Consider the following 20,363-nt stretch of genomic DNA (forward strand, 5'->3'; position numbering starts at 1 on the left):
TCTTTCCAGTCTCAGTTCTGTCTCTCTGTAATCCATCCTTCCATCATCCTAGCTGGCCTGTCCGGGTCATCAACCTAGGGCGATGATACTTTTGTAACTCTAATTAAGCTAATTATGACTGTCAGTTAGAACCTGGCCCTCCACGGAGCCTTGTGAATACCACTGTGACTCGGTCTGACCTTGGCCACCGCACATGTGTGTGTGTGTGTGTGTGTTCCCTCTATGTACACCTATGACCTTCTCCAAAGCAGAGCAGTAGAAGTGACATTCAATCTTTTCTTTCTCCTTCTCCCGAATGCCCCCAACGCACGCACGCACGCGCACACGCACACACACACACACACACACACACACACACACACACACACACACACACACACACACACACACACACACACACACACACACACACACACACGACAGACATGAAAGAAATACTTCACTCTATTCTGTGCTAGTCTACTGTGCTCCTTTCTGCTGCTTCGGCTCTTATGTTGTATTATTCTTACATAATGTTAACTATCTATTATTCCATATTCCATTTCAAGGTAATAGTGGTTATTAGCCAGTCAGACTCATGTTCTTCCTTATACTGCTGCAAGCTATGATATGATTAATGGAATCTATTACTAGTACCTTTGACTCAGTATTGTGTGTGTGTGTGTGTGTGTGTGTGTGTGTGTGTGTGTGTGTGTGTGTGTGTGTGTGTGTGTGTGTGTGTGTGTGTGTGTGTGTGTGTGCGCGCGCACGTGCGTGCGTGCCTGCGTGCGTGGCTGCGTGCGTTTGTGTATTAGAGTCTTGGAGCTACTTTTTCTGAAATCAATGATCCATTAGATTCACTGGAACAGTTTTTTTGTCTCTCTTCTATTTTTCTTTTAATAAACATTAAGAGTTTTGGAACAAGGTTTTCTACATGACAGTGACAATAGAGAGGAGAGAGCACTAACAACATGACAGTGACAATAGAGAGGAGAGAGCACTAACAAGTCCATTTCCACACTAGATCAACCATGTGTCTCAGAGATGATGTGGTGGGCTACACCCTCCCCAAGGCCGACAGGGGTTGGGAGTGACAGGGTCAATACACATAGATGGGGAATAGCATGAGGACTAAATTAGGGAGAAGGCTAAAAAAATGTGAAGGCATAAAGGCAGAGAGAAAATGGAAAACCCATACATGAGCCTGCACACGCTACACACCTTCCAGTGGACTACAGCCATCCCTATGATGAAAGGGATGCTCCATTCATGCATTTACACTTGTAGCCACCTTTTTGTTCAACATAAAAGCACTACATTTTTCCCCATGCACGCACTGCTGCAAATCAAAGGCACATTAGAGGTGTGCCCATCAACCCAAACGAAAGTATACATTTTGTGGATGCTTTCACTCTCTCTGTGTGTGTGTGTGTGTGTGTGTGTGTGTGTGTGTGTGTGTGTGTGTGTGTGTGTGTGTGTGTGTGTGTGTGTGTGTGTGTGTGTGTGTGTGTGTGCGCGTATAAACACACAACTAATGCATGCACATTTGATGTGCTTGGCAAAAAGCTACCAACTGACATGCACACTTCAGGCTATGTTATCAACTTATTATCCTTTTCCACACCAACACACTCACCCACACGCCCTAACGTAAACAACACACATACACAGGAGAGAGAGAGAGAGAGAGAGAGAGAGAGAGAGAGAGAGAGAGAGTCCTTTAAATCATTCTTGAGTAATGGGTGACTTCATCAGGGAATATTTTTAACTGCTCTATTCTAATTTTGCATGATGCTTCTGGCTGTTGCTGAATGTTGTCATAACCTTCGCAGGTCCCCAGCGTTGCAAAGCAGGCTGAATAAAACATGCTACAGAGGGTGCACTCCGGGGTTAGTTAACATCACAGGGTAAATGAGTCTACAAAATAGACCGTGAAATCCCCTTTAAAATGAGAAAGAGGATACACGGATGCCAAAAGTAAAAGTTGAAAAACTACTTAAATGACGTAACTGTCCAACTAGGGTAAGATGTACAGCACCAGTGGAATAAACAAGTGATAAGGCTGATACTTGAGGCTGAGCCCATGTGAATCCTTCTCTCGGAGGAAAGTGTACTGTAGCTAAAGGAAGTGCTTTGCTGCTTTCAAGGAGAGTTTAAGTAGCTTCCTGTTGTGCTCTGAGGATAATCTCATGTTTTTCCCCCCGAGAGCCGCACACACCGAGACACACCAGCTGTTCTCACTCCGTTTCCCTCACTGTATAACTCTATCGCGCGCGCACACACACACACACACACACACACACACACACACACACACACACACACACACACACACACACACACACACACACACACACACACACACACACACACACAAGGGCGGATTCGATGGGAGTTTGGGGTTTTAAGGGGCATCGCATCCTCAAATTAAAGAATACCCTTCTGGTTGTTCATTGCCTTTCAGATCCATCCAAATTCATGGTGGAAAATTGACTGGTGAGGCTCTAATTCCAAAGGGACATTTAGTGGCTTTGTTGTACAACGAGCACTGCCAACGTCACTGTACATGTGCCAGTTTCAGACAGCCAGGGAACAGGCTGAACCACAATGAATGTTGACTAGAACTGTGAATTGTGTTGACTACTTGACTGCTATGTATTATTTTGACATTTAGTACACAGCAGGCCACACAAGTGTCAGAAAGTGAGTTACAGTTCGTCTCTGGATCATTTAGATTGTTGCTACTTTACGGGGGAAAGATTCAGAATTCAGAGGAATCGCCGTTTTTATACAATATTTTGTTATGACAATTTGGCATAAAACAAAAAAGCCATAGCTGGGTGGGGTCGCCTCCAGCCCGGTTCGATGTGTCAGAGTGTCCCTGAGCAAGAAAGACACTTAACAGGGTGCTGTATCAATGTTGCTCCTGCTCCTAAAGACACTTAACAGGGTGCTGTATCAATGTTGCTCCTGCTCCTAAAGACACTTAACAGGGTGCTGTATCAATGTTGCTCCTGCTCCTAAAGACACTTAACAGGGTGCTGTATCAATGTTGCTCCTGCTCCTAAAGACACTTAACAGGGTGCTGTATCAATGTTGCTCCTGCTCCTAAAGACACTTAACAGGGTGCTGTATCAATGTTGCTCCTGCTCCTAAAGACACTTAACAGGGTGCTGTATCAATGTTGCTCCTGCTCCTAAAGACACTTAACAGGGTGCTGTATCAATGTTGCTCCTGCTCCTAAAGACACTTAACAGGGTGCTGTATCAATGTTGCTCCTGCTCCTAAAGACACTTAACAGGGTGCTGTATCAATGTTGCTCCTGCTCCTAAAGACACTTAACAGGGTGCTGTATCAATGTTGCTCCTGCTCCTAAAGACACTTAACAGGGTGCTGTATCAATGTTGCTCCTGCTCCTAATACTTTGGATTGGTTACACTTACACATTCCCTCCCGGTACCATAGATAGATCTGTGGCCAGTGCCAACAGAAATTAATGCACGAAATAAGCAGAGAAGAAGAAGAAGTTTGAACCGGAAGTGTTAATCAGCCATTTTCTATCAAATGTCACGGCATTTGATGAAACATCTAAAACATTCTTTTGCTAACCGGGATGTCGAATTAATTATTTATTAAGCTTCGAACATCGTCCTTTACCTACCTCATTCTGAGCACTAAATGAGAGTTTGAGGGTCTACCATGGAAGCAAGCTAAAATACGGTAAAATACTATTATTCATTCTGGATTAATACAAATCTCGTGTGCTTGTGAATGCCAAAGTAGGATTTAATAGCTTTCCATGAGATATCTCGTGAATGGTATGGCATGGAATCGGTTAAATGCAAAATCTCATGCATGTGCAAATGTACCGAGACAAAAAATACCTCAAAGGTATTACTATTAGGATTAGCTGGGGATGCACACTACATGCCACGAGAGATGAATTAACAACATATACCATATACTGTATGCTTTGTGGACCGGGATCCCCCAGAGGTCTGTACTTCATGGTCCCCTCCCCTCTCTCCTCCTGACACATACAGTACTTGTGCCTCGGGGGCTCAGCCAGTGCACACACTGCACAGTCTATTTGGTTCCACCTGGACTTGCATTTCCTGTAAGCCTTGTTGTGGTATATAACTACTGTTTTATTGGTTGATATTTTCTGACCGATCAATATTAAACACATGGCATGGTGGCTGAGGGAACGGAACACACAGCATTGATTAACTTGGAAGAATTACAAATCTACCCTCCTAGGAGCTGTGGGAAAGGAATTACGTTGCATCAGGGATACATTCACATAGTTTGAACGTATTTCAGCTACGGTATATAAAAAGGTTGGTCCATTGGGGGTATTTGAAATGTGCTCCTCTTTGGCCAGATGCCTTGGTAGCTTCAGCCAATGTGTGAAATTATTATTATACTGTACATTATTTTCTGACCAGATATTGTGTTTTACCACCTCGAGGTTGTGTATTTAACGCCTGACGGTCATCTAGAATTCATGGAACTGTGGTTACATTCGTAGCTCTCGTTCTAAACCTAAAATGAAAAAAATAAATGTTCATTGCCCGCACAGACTTTAAACGGTAACATATCGTTGCTGTCTGGCAGAAACCTTGTATCTCCATATTTCATCTGCCATCAGTTAAACTGGTGGCTTTGCTTACCATCATAATATCGTAATATGTCTGTCTCTGTCCTCTCTCTTTCATTACCCACTTTCTATTTAGAGGAGATTACTTTAGGAGGATCACTTTTCAGGAGGAGAGGTGAGGAGAGTCGACTTTACAGCTGTGTAATACATATATGAGCACATATTCATGCTGCCAGATGACCTGATTGGGTAGACAGACTGGCATGGCCATGGCTGAATGATGGATGATGACACGCACAAACTTGGGTCAATGCTGAGGAAATGATGCTTTCATCTGTCTAAGGAGTTTCCATCAATAAAACACTAACAAAGGACAATCCATAACAGGATTATGAGTATTGATTGCAAGCTGTCTTGATTTAAAAATCACCAACAATTGGTGTTTGTGTGATTGTTGCGTGTGGCCATGACATCACTCACACACACACACACACACACACACACACACACACACACACACACACACACACACACACACACACACACACTCAATCATTGTCTGTGCCTAATCCTCTGTCTCTCCTCCCCACTCAGATTGACACACCCAGGCTGGCACACCTGCAGCAGATTCCCCTAATTGTCCTCTGCTGCAGCCGGCAGACACAGACCCAGCAACAACTCAGTCCCAAAAGAGCGTCGCAGTCCCTCCCCCTTTCAGAACGACGAGTGGCCCAGGAAATGAATCCCAATGCATTTTGCCCATAGGCTTTTCTTAAATTATTTATTTAAAGACGGTTACGCCGCGGACAAAGCCAACGGGAAAAATGCATTGGGATTCATTTCCTGGGCCACTCGTCGTGGACTGCGACGCTCTATACCATGTCAATACTTTTTCAGTTAAACTTAATTTAGTTCAGTTTGGCCTGGAGATGGCCAGCAGTCATAGTTTTCGTTATTAGTAGTTAGTTGATTTTAAGTTAGGGGAGGGGGAAACAGCTTCGACGTCCCTATAGGGGTGGGTGGGCAGGCCACCCCCCCCCCCCCCCCCCCCCCCCCCCCACCCTCATTCTCCTGTTTTGGCCAGCATCTCCAGGTCTCCTTTTGTTCTCCTGAGTTGGTAAAGTACCTGACATTAAACTTTGTTTGATATTTAGTTGGTTGGTTTAATACTTCTGTGGGGAAGTGGTTAATAAAAACCGTTAAAACTTGTCCACTCTGTGATGTCCGTCCTTATGTTGAGGTCTCCAATTTGAGACACTTGTTATTTTGCATACTTTTTTTGAGACCGCAACAATGATAATATATAGAGAGTGAGTTAATTATCTTTCAGTACAGACCCATGTTTGTAGCATGCTGACCCCATCTGGAGAGCCCCTACCTGTGCAACACCTCCGTCATACCATGCAGCTGCCTACTGCTCCCAGACCGACAGACATGGATGGATGGATGGATGGATGGATGGATGGATGGATGGATGGATGGAAAGACAAAAGACAAACAGATGCAGTGGTGAGATGAGCATGGAGGGAATAGTGTGCACTACACTGTACACACAGATGGACACAAATGCACAGAGGACTGCTGATAAAAGGTGGCCCACCATGTGAATAATATGGTCGATAATATGGCCCAAGACATACAGTATGTGGAACACAATGGAGGATTTATTTCTGTATGCACACACAATAATAAAGTCCTGAGTGTTTACCCCTGGTTAGAGTTACACATGGATACATTAATACTGAGGATTTTACAGTGTACGCACACTACCACTGTAGTGTGACAAGCTTCTTCATTATTGAGCTGTAGACTTTGAAACCAGAGTGCGTTATGCTTTTCAACTAACAGCAGTGAACTATATGCGTTTCCTTTTGAGATGGAAAATGATTCAAAGCTGCATATGAAAAGAAATGTGTTTTTGTTGGTGAAGATAATCGCGTTTGTTCCGATGTACAGTAGTATATTGCTAGAAAGATTTATACTCTGGTATATAATCACACACACACACACACACACACACTTTGAAAATGGATCAAAATACAAACACCATGTAAATGCACGCACACACAAACATAATACCAATATATAGATAGAATAGCAACACCTCCATGCTCAGTTACATGTGCAATCACACACACGGATCAAACTGAGCATGATAAATCGCCCTAGGGTTCAGAGATAGTGTGTGTGTGTGTGTGTGTGTGTGTGTGTGTGTGTGTGTGTGTGTGTGAGTGTGTGAGAGAGAGACATAAATAAAGGAGAAAAAAGAGCAGGGAAAGTAAACCCAGTCCTAAACAGAGGTGAAAGGTGAGAGAAAGGACATATTTATGCAGGGCTGGATTTGTTGCGGGTGGGGATGGGAGATGCACCCCCTGCTGGTGGGGTTGGGAGATGCACCCCCTGCTTGATATCCCCTCTGGTCATTTTTATGGCTGGTGGAGATATTTTTTATTTCTGCTTCTGGTTAGACTGAATCAATTGATGATTTCACAGATCCCATTCCATGCTGCTGCAATGTCTGACACTTATCATCATCATACTATAATTTAGTCAATGTCTGTCTGAATGTGTGTGTGTCTGTCTGTCAGAATCACCGCCGTATCTCCTCACCACCTGCACCAATCGCCCCTTTTCCAATTGAACAAATTATAAATTAATAATTAATTTATTAGTGAATAAAAAATGCCCCCACCCAGGGGGGGAGGGGAGGGGGCAATATCTCACAGTTCTTATAAACCTGTACACAAGACCGCCTAGAAGACTACTGTCACAGCTAAAAGCACTGCTGCACTGTGCATTCTTTTTCATTCCATCACACAGATGTTTAATCAAATCCCCAGCCAATAATTTGGTCAAATCCCCAGCCAATAATTTGGTCAAATCCCCAGCCAATAATTTGGTTCTACTGGTTGCTTTGGAATCTGAAGTCCTTTCCTCTTTTTGTTTGACTTCAAAAGTGTTCACTGCCTCTCTTCATCAGAGATAATGGGCTCCAATTTCGTCTCATCTTTCTAAATACACCGTTTTGGGATTTAGCAGTGGGGAAGGGGTGTTCCCCCACTAAAGTTTGTATTTTGGTTACCTGTCTAAATCCCTAAATCACCTCCGTTACCAGTTATGCATAGGTGTGGTTTGGCCTTACAAAAAAATTACCAATCACCAGTCCACGTGCCATTGCCTTTAAGAGATCCCTTATCCGTTGCCCGTTAGTGCTATATTGCTTCATAGCCTTACGGTCTATAGCCCATGGAAGACTGTTGCGTTGCTGAACCCCCTACTCCCCTGGCCTCGTGTCATTCTTTTTTTTCTCCACCCCGCACAGAGCCAAGAACACTCGTCTTCTCATTGAGTCAAAACTCGCCCAAATCTTACTCATTATAGATCGAGCGTGTAGGCCGTCTCTACGGAACGGTATCAAGCGGAAAGGAAAGGTCGGTCAATTGGATTAAACGGCATTTGCTGCGCTATGGGATGATGAAACTGAACGCTCTACCAAACTATAATTTGGCACGGTATAAGTTACGGGTGGTTTTAAACTCCACTGTCCCAAATGTGTGTGACCAAGAGGCAGACTAGAGCTTGTCTGAAATAAGTGTCAGAGCTGAAATCGACATGTAAATATGAAATAAATGCCCAAACATGTAGCTAGGTGTAATGTTAGAGACCACAGAAGTGAACCTTTCAAGCCTGTTTTCTCAACTCTTTGTCCAGAGATAGTTTAAAAAAAAAATATTACAAATAGAGCCCTGCATTTATGTAGCCTACTGTTGTGTTCAGAAGTGTGTCTGCAAACTCTGCCCAATATCTTTCGGCTAGCTTTTGTTGAGAAGCAGCAAACATTCATGTTGCAATGAAGTGCCGTTAGTTGTGCTTGTGTAATGTGTAGATTTCAGGTGGCATGGAAGGTGCACATGCACCGTCTGATCATTACCCACGTGAACCCTAGTGTCCCCATTCTGGGGTGAACGTTGGGTGAAAATAGTAGATCTACAAGTTCATAATGAGTCGCAACAAATCACAATGTGACGAGTTGTGAGCTTGTATCCGGTATTTTTGGGCGAAGAGAAAAGGAGTGCCAGACTCCTGAGGGACACCAGTCAATGAAGAAGCTGTATTTGAGGGGTTTTCAAACATCACTGTCTACCAAAACAACAGAGACAGAGAGAGAGAGAGAGAGAGAGAGAGAGAGAGAGAGAGGGAGGGATGGATGGAGGGAAAGGTGCAGTGTGGAGCATAGGACAGCATACAAGGTGGAGAGAGATACGTTTAGGATATTACAAGGTGAACTCAATGTCTCATCCTGAGGCCATTGTTGTGAATAGATAAACCCAGGTAACGACATTAATACAATATGTATAATGACTGAGATAGGAAAGATTGCTGCTTATTGTGTCTGCAACAAGGCCCCTCTACGATGCCTCAAAGTATTTCCTCCATGGCATGGCATGGAAAGACTCCTTTCCAGGCGAAGGAGCAGCTTCTCACCCTATCTCTAAGAGAGATGCCAGCCACCCGTCGAAGAAAACTCATTTCGGCCGCTTGTATTCGCGACCTTATTATTTTGGTCATGACCCACACTTCATGACCATAGGTGGGAGTAGGAACGAAGATTGCTCGGTAGACAGAGAGCTTTGCCTTCTGGCTCAGCTCTCTTTTCGTCACAACAGTGCGGTACAGCGACTGCAATGCCGCCCCTGCCGCTCCGATTCTCCGGCTGATCTCCTTCTCCGTCCTCCCCTCACTCGTGAACAAGACCATATACCATTACCATATGGCTCTGTTAACAAGTATCTCGGGGTCTTGTTAACAGAGCCATATGGTAATGGTATATGGGTCTATCATAACTACAACAAAGTGTGCCCATTCAGCTGTTGCCCCCACTCGTCTTTTAGAAGTGCTGAGTTGCCCACCGGGGGGGTGGGTGGGGATGCAGTAATTATGAATACATCGTTGAAGGTGAACACGAAGGAAGGTTGCACAGGAGCGCTGAGAGGAAAGTTATGACAGACGATCAAGTTATACAGCACACGGGTGAAGTGATAGTGTGTGGTCATAAAGTATGTGTAGGCTTACTGGTACGAGGAAGAGAATAAACACACACACACACACACACACACACACACACACAAATGTCTGGTGCTGTCAAATTGAAGTCATATATTAATTATGTAAACATACAGCGAGAATAAATTCATATAGAACCAACCACTGATATGGTATTTAGCACTGGGGGGAATGAGAGGGCGAAACTGTAGAGATTAGCAAATAAGGAGGAGGAGAGGAGAAAAAAACAAAGGAAAGCCGGGGGCAAAAGATGGCAGGAGATAAGTACCGTGATAGAGTGAGAGGTCAAAGTGGGAGAAGGCAGGAGAGAGTGAGAGAGGTGAGAGGACCTGTCTGCAGCCGCTTCTGATAAGAGCAGTTATAAGTCAGCTACGTGTACACACACGCACGCACGCACGCACGCACGCACACACAGTTACTCAGCTCCTGCTCTCAGTACTTCATTCTCCCGTCCTCCCTCCTGCTTCATCCTCCTCTCCCCTCCCGCTCATCCCCTATATTCATACCCGTTTCCTTTACTCTGCTCCGTTCCAAAATTAACCCCCCCCCCCCTGTCCCCTAAATTCTAAATCCTGCATTCTAACCACCATCCCTCGCAATACACACGCACACGCACACCCACACCCAGACTCACTTGCTCCGTTTGTACCCGATGTCATTGTTGGGATGATGCTAATTGCTAACCCTATTGATGTGTTTGTGAGGCCATCCCCGGCGCCTGTCTGCCAGTGCCATCTGTGCCCAGTTAGGTGCCCGCCCTGCCCCATGCCGCTCTGCCCTGTCGGCAGGGGGAGGAGAGAGAGAGAACCATACAGGGTGGGAGGACGTGTGTGTGTGTGTGTGTGTGTGTGTCTACAATTACACACACACACACACACACACACACACACACACACACACACACACACACACACACACACACACACACACACACACACACACACACACACACACACACACACACACACACACACACACACACACACACACACACACACACACACACACACACACACCTTCTGCTGACAGCTCCCATACTTCCCCCCTGCAGTGCCCCTGGAGCTAGGTGGGGTTATTAGGGCTGGAGAGCTCACAGCGGTAGTCACCATGGGCCCTTCTGTCCTCCTATTCTGTCCTGTTTGTTCTGTTCTGTCAGCATTACAGAGAGAGGGGGAGAGAGAGAGAGAGAGAGAGTGGGGGAAAGCGATAGCGAGAGAGGGGGTGTGTTGGTGTCGATGGTGGTAGTGGGTGGTAGCGTTACCTTGATAAAGTTATTAGAGGGCATTGGAGAAGTGGCGATCCTCTTGGCCCATTCAATGCAAATGCAGAACTGGGACGACATGCTCACGTCGCAGACGGATTATCACCCGGGCAGAGCCTGCAAGGACAACCTCGGGCAACGCCGAATACCGGGCGGTAATTTGTTTACGACACACCCGTAGCCTTATTTACATTACTGTCAACGGGGAACTGTGGAGGCGAACAAAATGGCATGCTGGGATTCCCCTCCAGTGTGGAGGGAGTCGGCTTAGAACAACGCCAGGTGCTGCTGGCTTTGTTCCCTCGTTAGTGCATGGTCATTCTGTGAACTGCGGAAGGTTGTGATGTTTTGGTACAGTTGCACCTGGATAAACTACAGCAGGGGTCTTCAACAGGGGTTCCGAGAACCTGTGATATCAGAGGGTCCAGCAAACCTTTCATTTTTTACATTACATTAACAAATCCTGGACATTTTGCCGAACATAGCTCAGCTCACAATGCCTCGCGCTTGTAGATTTGCTATTTTCGGCAAAGTGGAGGCGGAAAAATGTGCAGACCAAGTGCAGAGCCAATGGAACCAATACACATATAAAAAAAGAAAAAAAACATTGATTTAAACAACACTGATGATAGTGTTGTCAAACAAGTGAACGAAGAAATCTATTAAATCTACGTACTGTATATGAAAAACTAAATGTCATACAATATGTAGTGGGGTTGGTGCTTGTTGCGTCTCTCTCTCAGCTAAGGCGTCCTTGTCCTGAAAAACATGGAAGATCGCTGAACTATACAGTGTCTTCATCAGCTGTAAATTCAACCTCACCATCTACAGCAATGACACCTCCTCCATGAGTGTTGACTTGAATTGAGTTCCTTAAGCAGCAAGCTCACCCATGATGACAGTTCTGGTGTGTGGTGTGGTGTCACAGGGACGTTTTCCATGAGACTGTTGTCGCAAGATTCAAGAGATTCAAGGCATTTTTGCGAAGATATTATCCACTGCAAACTGCTCCATGCAGCTCCTCAGTGACCAAACCCCCACCAAGTGCAATGACTTGAGTCTAATGTGATGTTGCACACTGTACATGATTGCTTGTATCAGTGGTGTGTAATGTTCTCGTACGTTATGCAAAATGAAACAAAGCGTTTTTAGGATGTCATGTTCACAAATTGCTGCGATGTGAGACTTGCCGTATAAAGTGATATAGGGAGAGAGACGGAACGATGCAGAAAGGAAAGACAGACCGAGAGCGACTGAAACCAGGAAACAGATTAATGAAGTAGGAGAGAGACTTCTCAACGGGTCTGATCTCAGTAAGTAAACAGAACGAAAAATCCCCCGGTCTTCTCTCCTTCTTATGAAACATACCAACCTCCACTAAATGGTGCCGGTGTCACAGTACCGGTAAATGGTGCCGGTGTCACAGTACCACTAAATGGTGCCGGTGTCACAGTACCAGTAAATGGTGCCGGTGTCACAGTACCAGTAAATGGTGCCGGTGTCACAGTACCACTAAATGGTGCCGGTGTCACAGTACCACTAAATGGTGCCGGTGTCACAGTACCGGTAAATGGTGCCGGTGTCACAGTACCACTAAATGGTGCCGGTGTCACAGTACCAGTAAATGGTGACGGCCCCGCCGCAACGTTCCCTACTTCCGTGATGAGGATTTACTATTCTGTCCATATCGGGTTGCAACTCGAACGGGGCTGAGTCGGCTCTAGCGAACTTCGCAACGTTCGACACGGCAACTCGTGCACTTTAGCGCGCTCAGTGGTGTCTCTCGTGGCTCAAGTTCGCTAGAAATGGCACCCCTCCGTCGTGGTCTAAAACTATACTTTATTTGCCAAAAAAGGTAGTCTGCGGTTGTTAGAAAAATAGTGGCGGCACCGGGATTCTAACCCCGGGGTTCGTTGGAAGTCTATTGACTAACGAGGCACACTACCGAGTTGGCTGCCAGATTGGGGTTTTCTACTGAAATGTTATTAGAATGTGACAATACCCTACTACTAGTAGTAGGCCAATCAGAGGTGGATCTTGGAATTAAGTCAGTTGCTGTATGAATTCATCTTTTATATATTTTTTATCCCACGATTTTGTAACCCATTTTTCACCCCTGTGTCAATTATCTACTGTGATCCTGGGCTCTACACACCCTCCGCCAACCTGGGGAGAGCAACGGACTTAACTCATGCTGCTGTATGAATTCATGCAGCACTGCCTGGGGAGTTTATAGGGGAGGTAGTTCCACTGGCCAGCAATGATCACCAGAGAAGACCGTAGGGGAGTTTATAAGGGAGGTAGTTCCACTGGCCAGCAATGATCACCAGAGAAGACCGTAGGGGAGTTTATAAGGGAGGTAGTTCCACTGGCCAGCAATGATCACCAGAGAAGACCGTAGGGGAGTTTATAAGGGAGGTAGTTCCACTGGCCAGCAATGATCACCAGAGAAGACCGTAGGGGAGTTTATAAGGGAGGTAGTTCCACTGGCCAGCAATGATCACCAGAGAAGACCGTAGGGGAGTTTATAAGGGAGGTAGTTCCACTGGCCAGCAATGATCACCAGAGAAGACCGTAGGGGAGTTTATAAGGGAGGTAGTTCCACTGGCCAGCAATGATCACCAGAGAAGACCGTAGGGGAGTTTATAAGGGAGGTAGTTCCACTGGCCAGCAATGATCACCAGAGAAGACCGTAGGGGAGTTTATAAGGGAGGTAGTTCCACTGGCCAGCAATGATCACCAGAGAAGACCGTAGGGGAGTTTATAAGGGAGGTAGTTCCACTGGCCAGCAATGATCAACAGAGAAGACCGTAGGTGGTGAGGTCCTTCCGCAGAGACGTTTCCTCATTAGTGAGCTGCATGTAGAGGTTCTGCGTGTGTGTGTGTCTGTCTGTCTGTCTGTCTGTGTGTCTGTGTGTGTGTGTGTGTGTGTGTGTGTGTGTGTGTGTGTGTGTGTGTGTGTGTGCCCACACGCGTGTGCTTGAGTGCCTCTGTCTATAATTAGTAGTCACAGCGAGAGGTGTTGTGGATCACAGTTAGATAAGTGTTATGGCTGGGAGCCAAGGCTGGAGCTGGTTGGACACACACACACACACACACACACACACACACACACACACACACACACACACACACACACACATAAAAGTAAAAGTACTCATTTGCATGAGTATTTTGAATAGCAGATCTAAAAGCGCACAATGCGTCGCATCGCAACACACAATAATCTACAAAGTAACTACTAACTAAAGTTTTCAAATAAATGTAGTGGAGTAAAAGTACAATATTTGGATCTGAGATGTAGTGGAGTAGAAGTAAAAGAATGGGAAATTGGAAATACTCAAGTAAAGAAAAAAATACCTCACAATTGTACTTAAGTGCAGTGATGTTACTTTACACCACTATAAATTACTACATTGTAATTGTTGTTGATGAATTAACAGTGATCAGTTCACTGACATCCACTGATGTGTATTATGGCCTACACTCGCCTCCCTTCAGGTCCTGCATTACCACCCTACACTCGCCTCCCTTCAGGTCCTGCATTACCACCCTACACTCGCCTCCCTTCAGGTCCTGCATTACCACCCTACACTCGCCTCCCTTCAGGTCCTGCATTACCACCCTACACTCGCCTCCCTTCAGGTCCTGCATTACCACCCTACACTCGCCTCCCTTCAGGTCCTGCATTACCACCCTACACTCGCCTCCCTTCAGGTCCTGCATTACCACCCTACACTCGCCTCCCTTCAGGTCCTGCATTACCACCCTACACTCGCCTCCCTTCAGGTCCTGCATTACCACCCTACACTCGCCTCCCTTCAGGTCCTGCATTACCACCCTACACTCGCCTCCCTTCAGGTCCTGCATTACCACCCTACACTCGCCTCCCTTCCAGGTCCTGCATTACCACCCTACACTCGCCTCCCTTCAGGTCCTGCATTACCACCCTACACTCGCCTCCCTTCCAGGTCCTGCATTACCACCCTACACTCGCCTCCCTTCCAGGTCCTGCATTACCACCCTACACTCGCCTCCCTTCAGGTCCTGCATTACCACCCTACACTCGCCTCCCTTCAGGTCCTGCATTACCACCCTACACTCGCCTCCCTTCCAGGTCCTGCATTACCACCCTACACTCGCCTCCCTTCAGGTCCTGCATTACCACCCTACACTCGCCTCCCTTCCAGGTCCTGCATTACCACCCTACACTCGCCTCCCTTCAGGTCCTGCATTACCACCCTACACTCGCCTCCCTTCAGGTCCTGCATTACCACCCTACACTCGCCTCCCTTCAGGTCCTGCATTACCACCCTACACTCGCCTCCCTTCAGGTCCTGCATTACCACCCTACACTCGCCTCCCTTCAAGTCCTGCATTACCACCCTACACTCGCCTCCCTTCCAGGTCCTGCATTACCACCCTACACTCGCCTCCCTTCAGGTCCTGCATTACCACCCTACACTCGCCTCCCTTCAGGTCCTGCATTACCACCCTACACTCGCCTCCCTTCAGGTCCTGCATTACCACCCTACACTCGCCTCCCTTCAGGTCCTGCATTACCACCCTACACTCGCCTCCCTTCAGGTCCTGCATTACCACCCTACACTCGCCTCCCTTCAGGTCCTGCATTACCACCCTACACTCGCCTCCCTTCAGGTCCTGCATTACCACCCTACACTCGCCTCCCTTCAGGTCCTGCATTACCACCCTACACTCGCCTCCCTTCCAGGTCCTGCATTACCACCCTACACTCGCCTCCCTTCCAGGTCCTGCATTACCACCCTACACTCGCCTCCCTTCAGGTCCTGCATTACCACCCTACACTCGCCTCCCTTCAGGTCCTGCATTACCACCCTACACTCGCCTCCCTTCCAGGTCCTGCATTACCACCCTACACTCGCCTCCCGTCAGGTCCTGCATTACCACCCTACACTCGCCTCCCTTCCAGGTCCTGCATTACCACCCTACACTCGCCTCCCTTCAGGTCCTGCATTACCACCCTACACTCGCCTCCCTTCAGGTCCTGCATTACCACCCTACACTCGCCTCCCTTCAGGTCCTGCATTACCACCCTACACTCGCCTCCCTTCAGGTCCTGCATTACCACCCTACACTCGCCTCCCTTCAGGTCCTGCATTACCACCCTACACTCGCCTCCCTTCAAGTCCTGCATTACCACCCTACACTCGCCTCCCTTCCAGGTCCTGCATTACCACCCTACACTCGCCTCCCTTCAGGTCCTGCATTACCACCCTACACTCGCCTCCCTTCAGGTCCTGCATTACCACCCTACACTCGCCTCCCTTCCAGGTCCTGCATTACCACCCTACACTCGCCTCCCTTCCAGGTCCTGCATTACCACCCTACACTCGCCTCCCTTCCAGGTCCTGCATTACCCTACACTCGCCTCCCTTCCAGGTCCTGCATTACCCTACACTCGCCTCCCTTCCAGGTCCTGCATTACCACCCTATACTCGCCTCCCTTCCAGGTCCTGCATTACCACCCTACATTCGCCTCCCTTCCAGGTCCTGCATTACCACCCTACACTCGCCTCCCTTCCAGGTCCTGCATTACCATATACACTCGCCTCCCTTCCAGGTCCTGCATTACCACCCTATACTCGCCTCCCTTCCAGGTCCTGCATTACCACCATTGCCTTGATATTAGAATCACATAACTGTCAGTGCTCGAGAAAAACAACAAATAAAACACATTAAAGTGTGTTCGGCTGTGTGTGTGCGCGCGCGCACGCACACATGCACGCAAATCTATCATACATAATATTTATGATAGATTTGTGTGGGTGAAAATCCTTGACTGTTTATATTATAAACAGTCAAGGATTTTCATCTGAAGCCTACTTAACATCAGTAGTCAGTAATAATCCAACAAGCTGATCCTTCGATGGAGACACACACTCTGCAATACACACACACACACTCACCTGAGCAGGAGGCTCACATGCAATCACACATATACACACCTGAATAGGAAATGCGCGCACGCAGGCACGCAGGCACACACGCGCACACACACACACACACACACACACACACACACACACACACACACACACACACACACACACACACACACACACACACACACACACACACACACACACACACACACACACACACACACACACACACACACACACACACACACACACACACACGGCCTCTCACCAATACCCAACCAGACCAAGGTGCGAGATATTATAATCATGTGATGCATTACCCAGGAACTGTGCATATGTGTGTGTGTGTGTGTGTGTGTGTGTGTGGGGGGGGGGGTGTCAGGGAGGTGACAAAGCTGTGTGTGAAGGTCAAGGCAGAAAGAGACCACATACATAGCACAGCTGACACACAGTTTACACTCTGTGTGTGTGTGTGTGTGTGTGTGTGTGTGTGTGTGTGTGTGTGTGTGTGTGTGTGTGTGTGTGTGTGTGTGTGTGTGTGGGGGTATAAGACCACAGGTCAGTGGAGTCAATAAAGAGCCATGACAGGCAGGGTGTAAGGTCACAGTGCAAGGACAGGCAGGGTCAAAGTTCACAATACAAACAGGAAGAGGGAGTGGAGGACACTTCATCAAACACAATGGTGTTCTGATTCCTAAATTAAATCTTAAATCATGCACGACTTCAGTAGAATACAGTACAAGGCAAGTAGAAATCTTGGTGAATGTGTCATTTCCCCAGGTCTGGTAGCTTGGAGGCGCAATGTAAAGGCAGCATTCTCTGAATATGGGCTGCATACCACATCAAAAATATCAACCTTCAGTACTTTTAAATAATGTGTTAAACCTTTGGCGTGCACTTATTTGACTTGTCAGACACTTGAATCACAGTCAACTGAAAGAAGAAACCACATGCCAAAGTCAAAATGTCAAAATGAACCGAGTGGACGTAAAATCTTTCAACATCTGAAAATGTAATCTGTCGTCTATAACTAGCTCAAATATGGGCAAGGATCTCCAAAAGGTGACACTCTTAGTACAGTATTTTCACCATTATGGACTTAGTGTAGTGTAGAAATCGATGAGCAGTGGAACAGAAATTATACTATTTAGTCACTGTTGAGTTGTCTACAGTGAAGTCCTACTTTTGTAATTCAATAGCATATAAATGGATCCTTTGTTCATTCTCAGAGTTAAATTAACACGGTACATGTATACACTAGATAGGCAGCATTCTGGTCTACATATAGGGATATGGTAGGTATACAGTAGGTAGGCAGCATTCTGGTCTACAATATAGGGGACAAGGCAGTGCATGTGACATTCTCTACAGTACATCAGAGGGTCTCTACACATTTAGGTGACAGATGACGTCATAGCAGAGACACTCACTCAGCTGTCTCCGTGAGGAGGACACCGTTGCGCTCCTTTGCGCCCTGTTGCCCTGAAAACACAACATGTGATGACGCAGGGAGTAACCAATAAACAGAAGGAGGGGACGAAGACAAAAAGATGTTTTTATTTTGTTAGATGAGAGCTGAAATAGTTTTCCTTTAGTAAAATATGCTGATCATAATTATGCTGAGCCTCTGACTTTACCTTCCCCCCAAAATGTGCCTTTGTCAAAAATGCATTGTTTTATTTTTTTGCTAGTTAAAATTCTATGCGTATGACCATTGCGGGGTTCTGGCCTTTGAGCGTCCGACCTAGCAGAGACAATAAGTTGAGCATCAGTGCAGTATACCGTAGCCTAGTTTCCATTCCAGAGCCAGACAGGGCTGACCACTGATTATGTCACTCAGTTTCCTTCCAAACCCTTTGAGACAAAGACACTTTGGTTATGATCAGACTGGCGGCCCAGTTCACAGATACAGTATAGGCCTATCTGTCACGGCCCGCTCCTCTGCCCTTGGACTTTGTCTGTGTTCATTAGTTTGGGGACTTTTACTTGTATTTGTGTTCCGTATCTTATTTTGTAGTAGTGCTCTATGCTTTCCTGTCTGCCTGCCTTGTCTCACCTCCCTGTATTATTGTAACCTAGTAGTCACCTGTGTTCTGTGAACCCTACCCAGTCTCACCCATACACTGTGAAATAGCACAGAATTGCAATTCGGCTAGATAACCCCAAAATCCGTACAAATGACACTGAAATCCTTCCCATAGACAATGACGGAGGAGCACCGTCTCTACTGAACTTGAGCCATGGGAGACACCACCGCACGAGTTGCCGTGTCGAGCGTTGCGAAGTTCGGTAGAGCCGACTCAGCCCTGTCCGAGTTGTTACTCGATATGGACAGAATAGTAAATAATGTAGGAAATGGCTAAAAAATGGACGGCCTGCGCAAATCTGCATTTGCACGCTTGCACTGCAACAGTTTATGTTGTGTGTGATGTCAGACCTCCTGGTCAGCCTACATAACATCTTTAGACATTCAATTCATCTCAGTGCGAAGTGTGTTTTTTCCTGAAGGCGTTCCTTGAGACACAGCCCAAGTGAGTGAAGAGGAATAGAGTGCAATAGTATAAAGACTATTGTCCAACCCCAAACTAGGAACCTACAACTCATTCTCATATGTCCATTTATAGCTGCATTTCATGATGGAAGGAAGGAGTGAGTCCCAATACTTCCAGACTCGGGTGTCCATATGCCTGTGACTCCACTTTCCTCCATGAACCCATGAAGAGTAGCCACAACGACGTCTACTGCCAAACACAGATGAATGAACAGATCCCTTCAGCAGCCTGTCAGCAAATAAACTGGTCTGTAACCAGCCAGAAACAAAGAGACACAGATGAGACAAAATCTAACAGTCATCAAGACTTTACCAAGAATGTAGCTCTGGAGGGAGAAGTAAAGACACCGAGTTACACAGGAAAGAAAAGCCACATCTGCAAACACTGTCACAAGAGTTTCAGTCGTTTAGCTTCCTTGGTGAGACACCAGCGTATCCACAGTGGAGAAAAACCTTACCCCTGTAAAGTCTGTGACAAGAGTTTCAATCAATTAAGTAATCTGCAGGCACACCAGCGTATCCACACTGGAGAAAAACCTTACCACTGTAAACACTGTGACAAGAGTTTCACTCAGTCATGTGAACTGAAGAAACATCAGCGTATCCACACTGGAGAAAAACCTTACTGCTGTAAACACTGTTACAAGAGTTTCACTCAGTCAGGTGATCTGAAGAAACATCAGCGTATCCACACTGGAGAAAAACCTTACTACTGTAAAGACTGTGACAAGAGTTTCACTCTGTCAAATCATCTGCAGGCACACCAGCATATCCACACTGGAGAAAAACCTTACCACTGTAAAGTCTGTGACAAGAGTTTCAATCAATTAAGTAATCTGCAGGCACACCAGCGTATCCACACTGGAGAAAAACCTTACCACTGTAAACACTGTGACAAGAGTTTCACTCAGTCATGTGATCTGAAGAAACATCAGCGTATCCACACTGGAGAAAAACCTTACTGCTGTAAACACTGTTACAAGA

The 20,363-nt window shown here is 46.5% G+C and overlaps 1 protein-coding gene across 3 annotated transcripts in view; it reads right to left on the reverse strand.

Annotated features, from left to right (window-relative positions):
* Window positions 1–20,363, reverse strand: part of ccser1 (coiled-coil serine-rich protein 1) — a 156,622-nt gene that overhangs the window by 44,600 nt on the left and 91,659 nt on the right. The window contains exon 12 of one of the 3 annotated variants that reach the window (XR_013964162.1): window positions 5,917–5,993. The exons of 1 other annotated variant lie outside the window; for it this stretch is intronic. Coding sequence is in view for 1 of the 2 variants with exons in the window: in XM_080765112.1 (XP_080621238.1) it covers window positions 5,991–5,993 (3 nt within the window). In the remaining variant the exon portion in view is untranslated. The remainder of the gene's footprint in view (window positions 1–5,916; window positions 5,994–20,363) is intronic. One more of the 3 variants, XM_080765112.1, reaches the window with a different exon arrangement.

This window comes from Protomyctophum bolini (assembly GCF_963924005.1).
Source record: "Protomyctophum bolini genome assembly, chromosome: 6".
In the NCBI taxonomy this organism is placed as follows: domain Eukaryota; kingdom Metazoa; phylum Chordata; class Actinopteri; order Myctophiformes; family Myctophidae; genus Protomyctophum; species Protomyctophum bolini.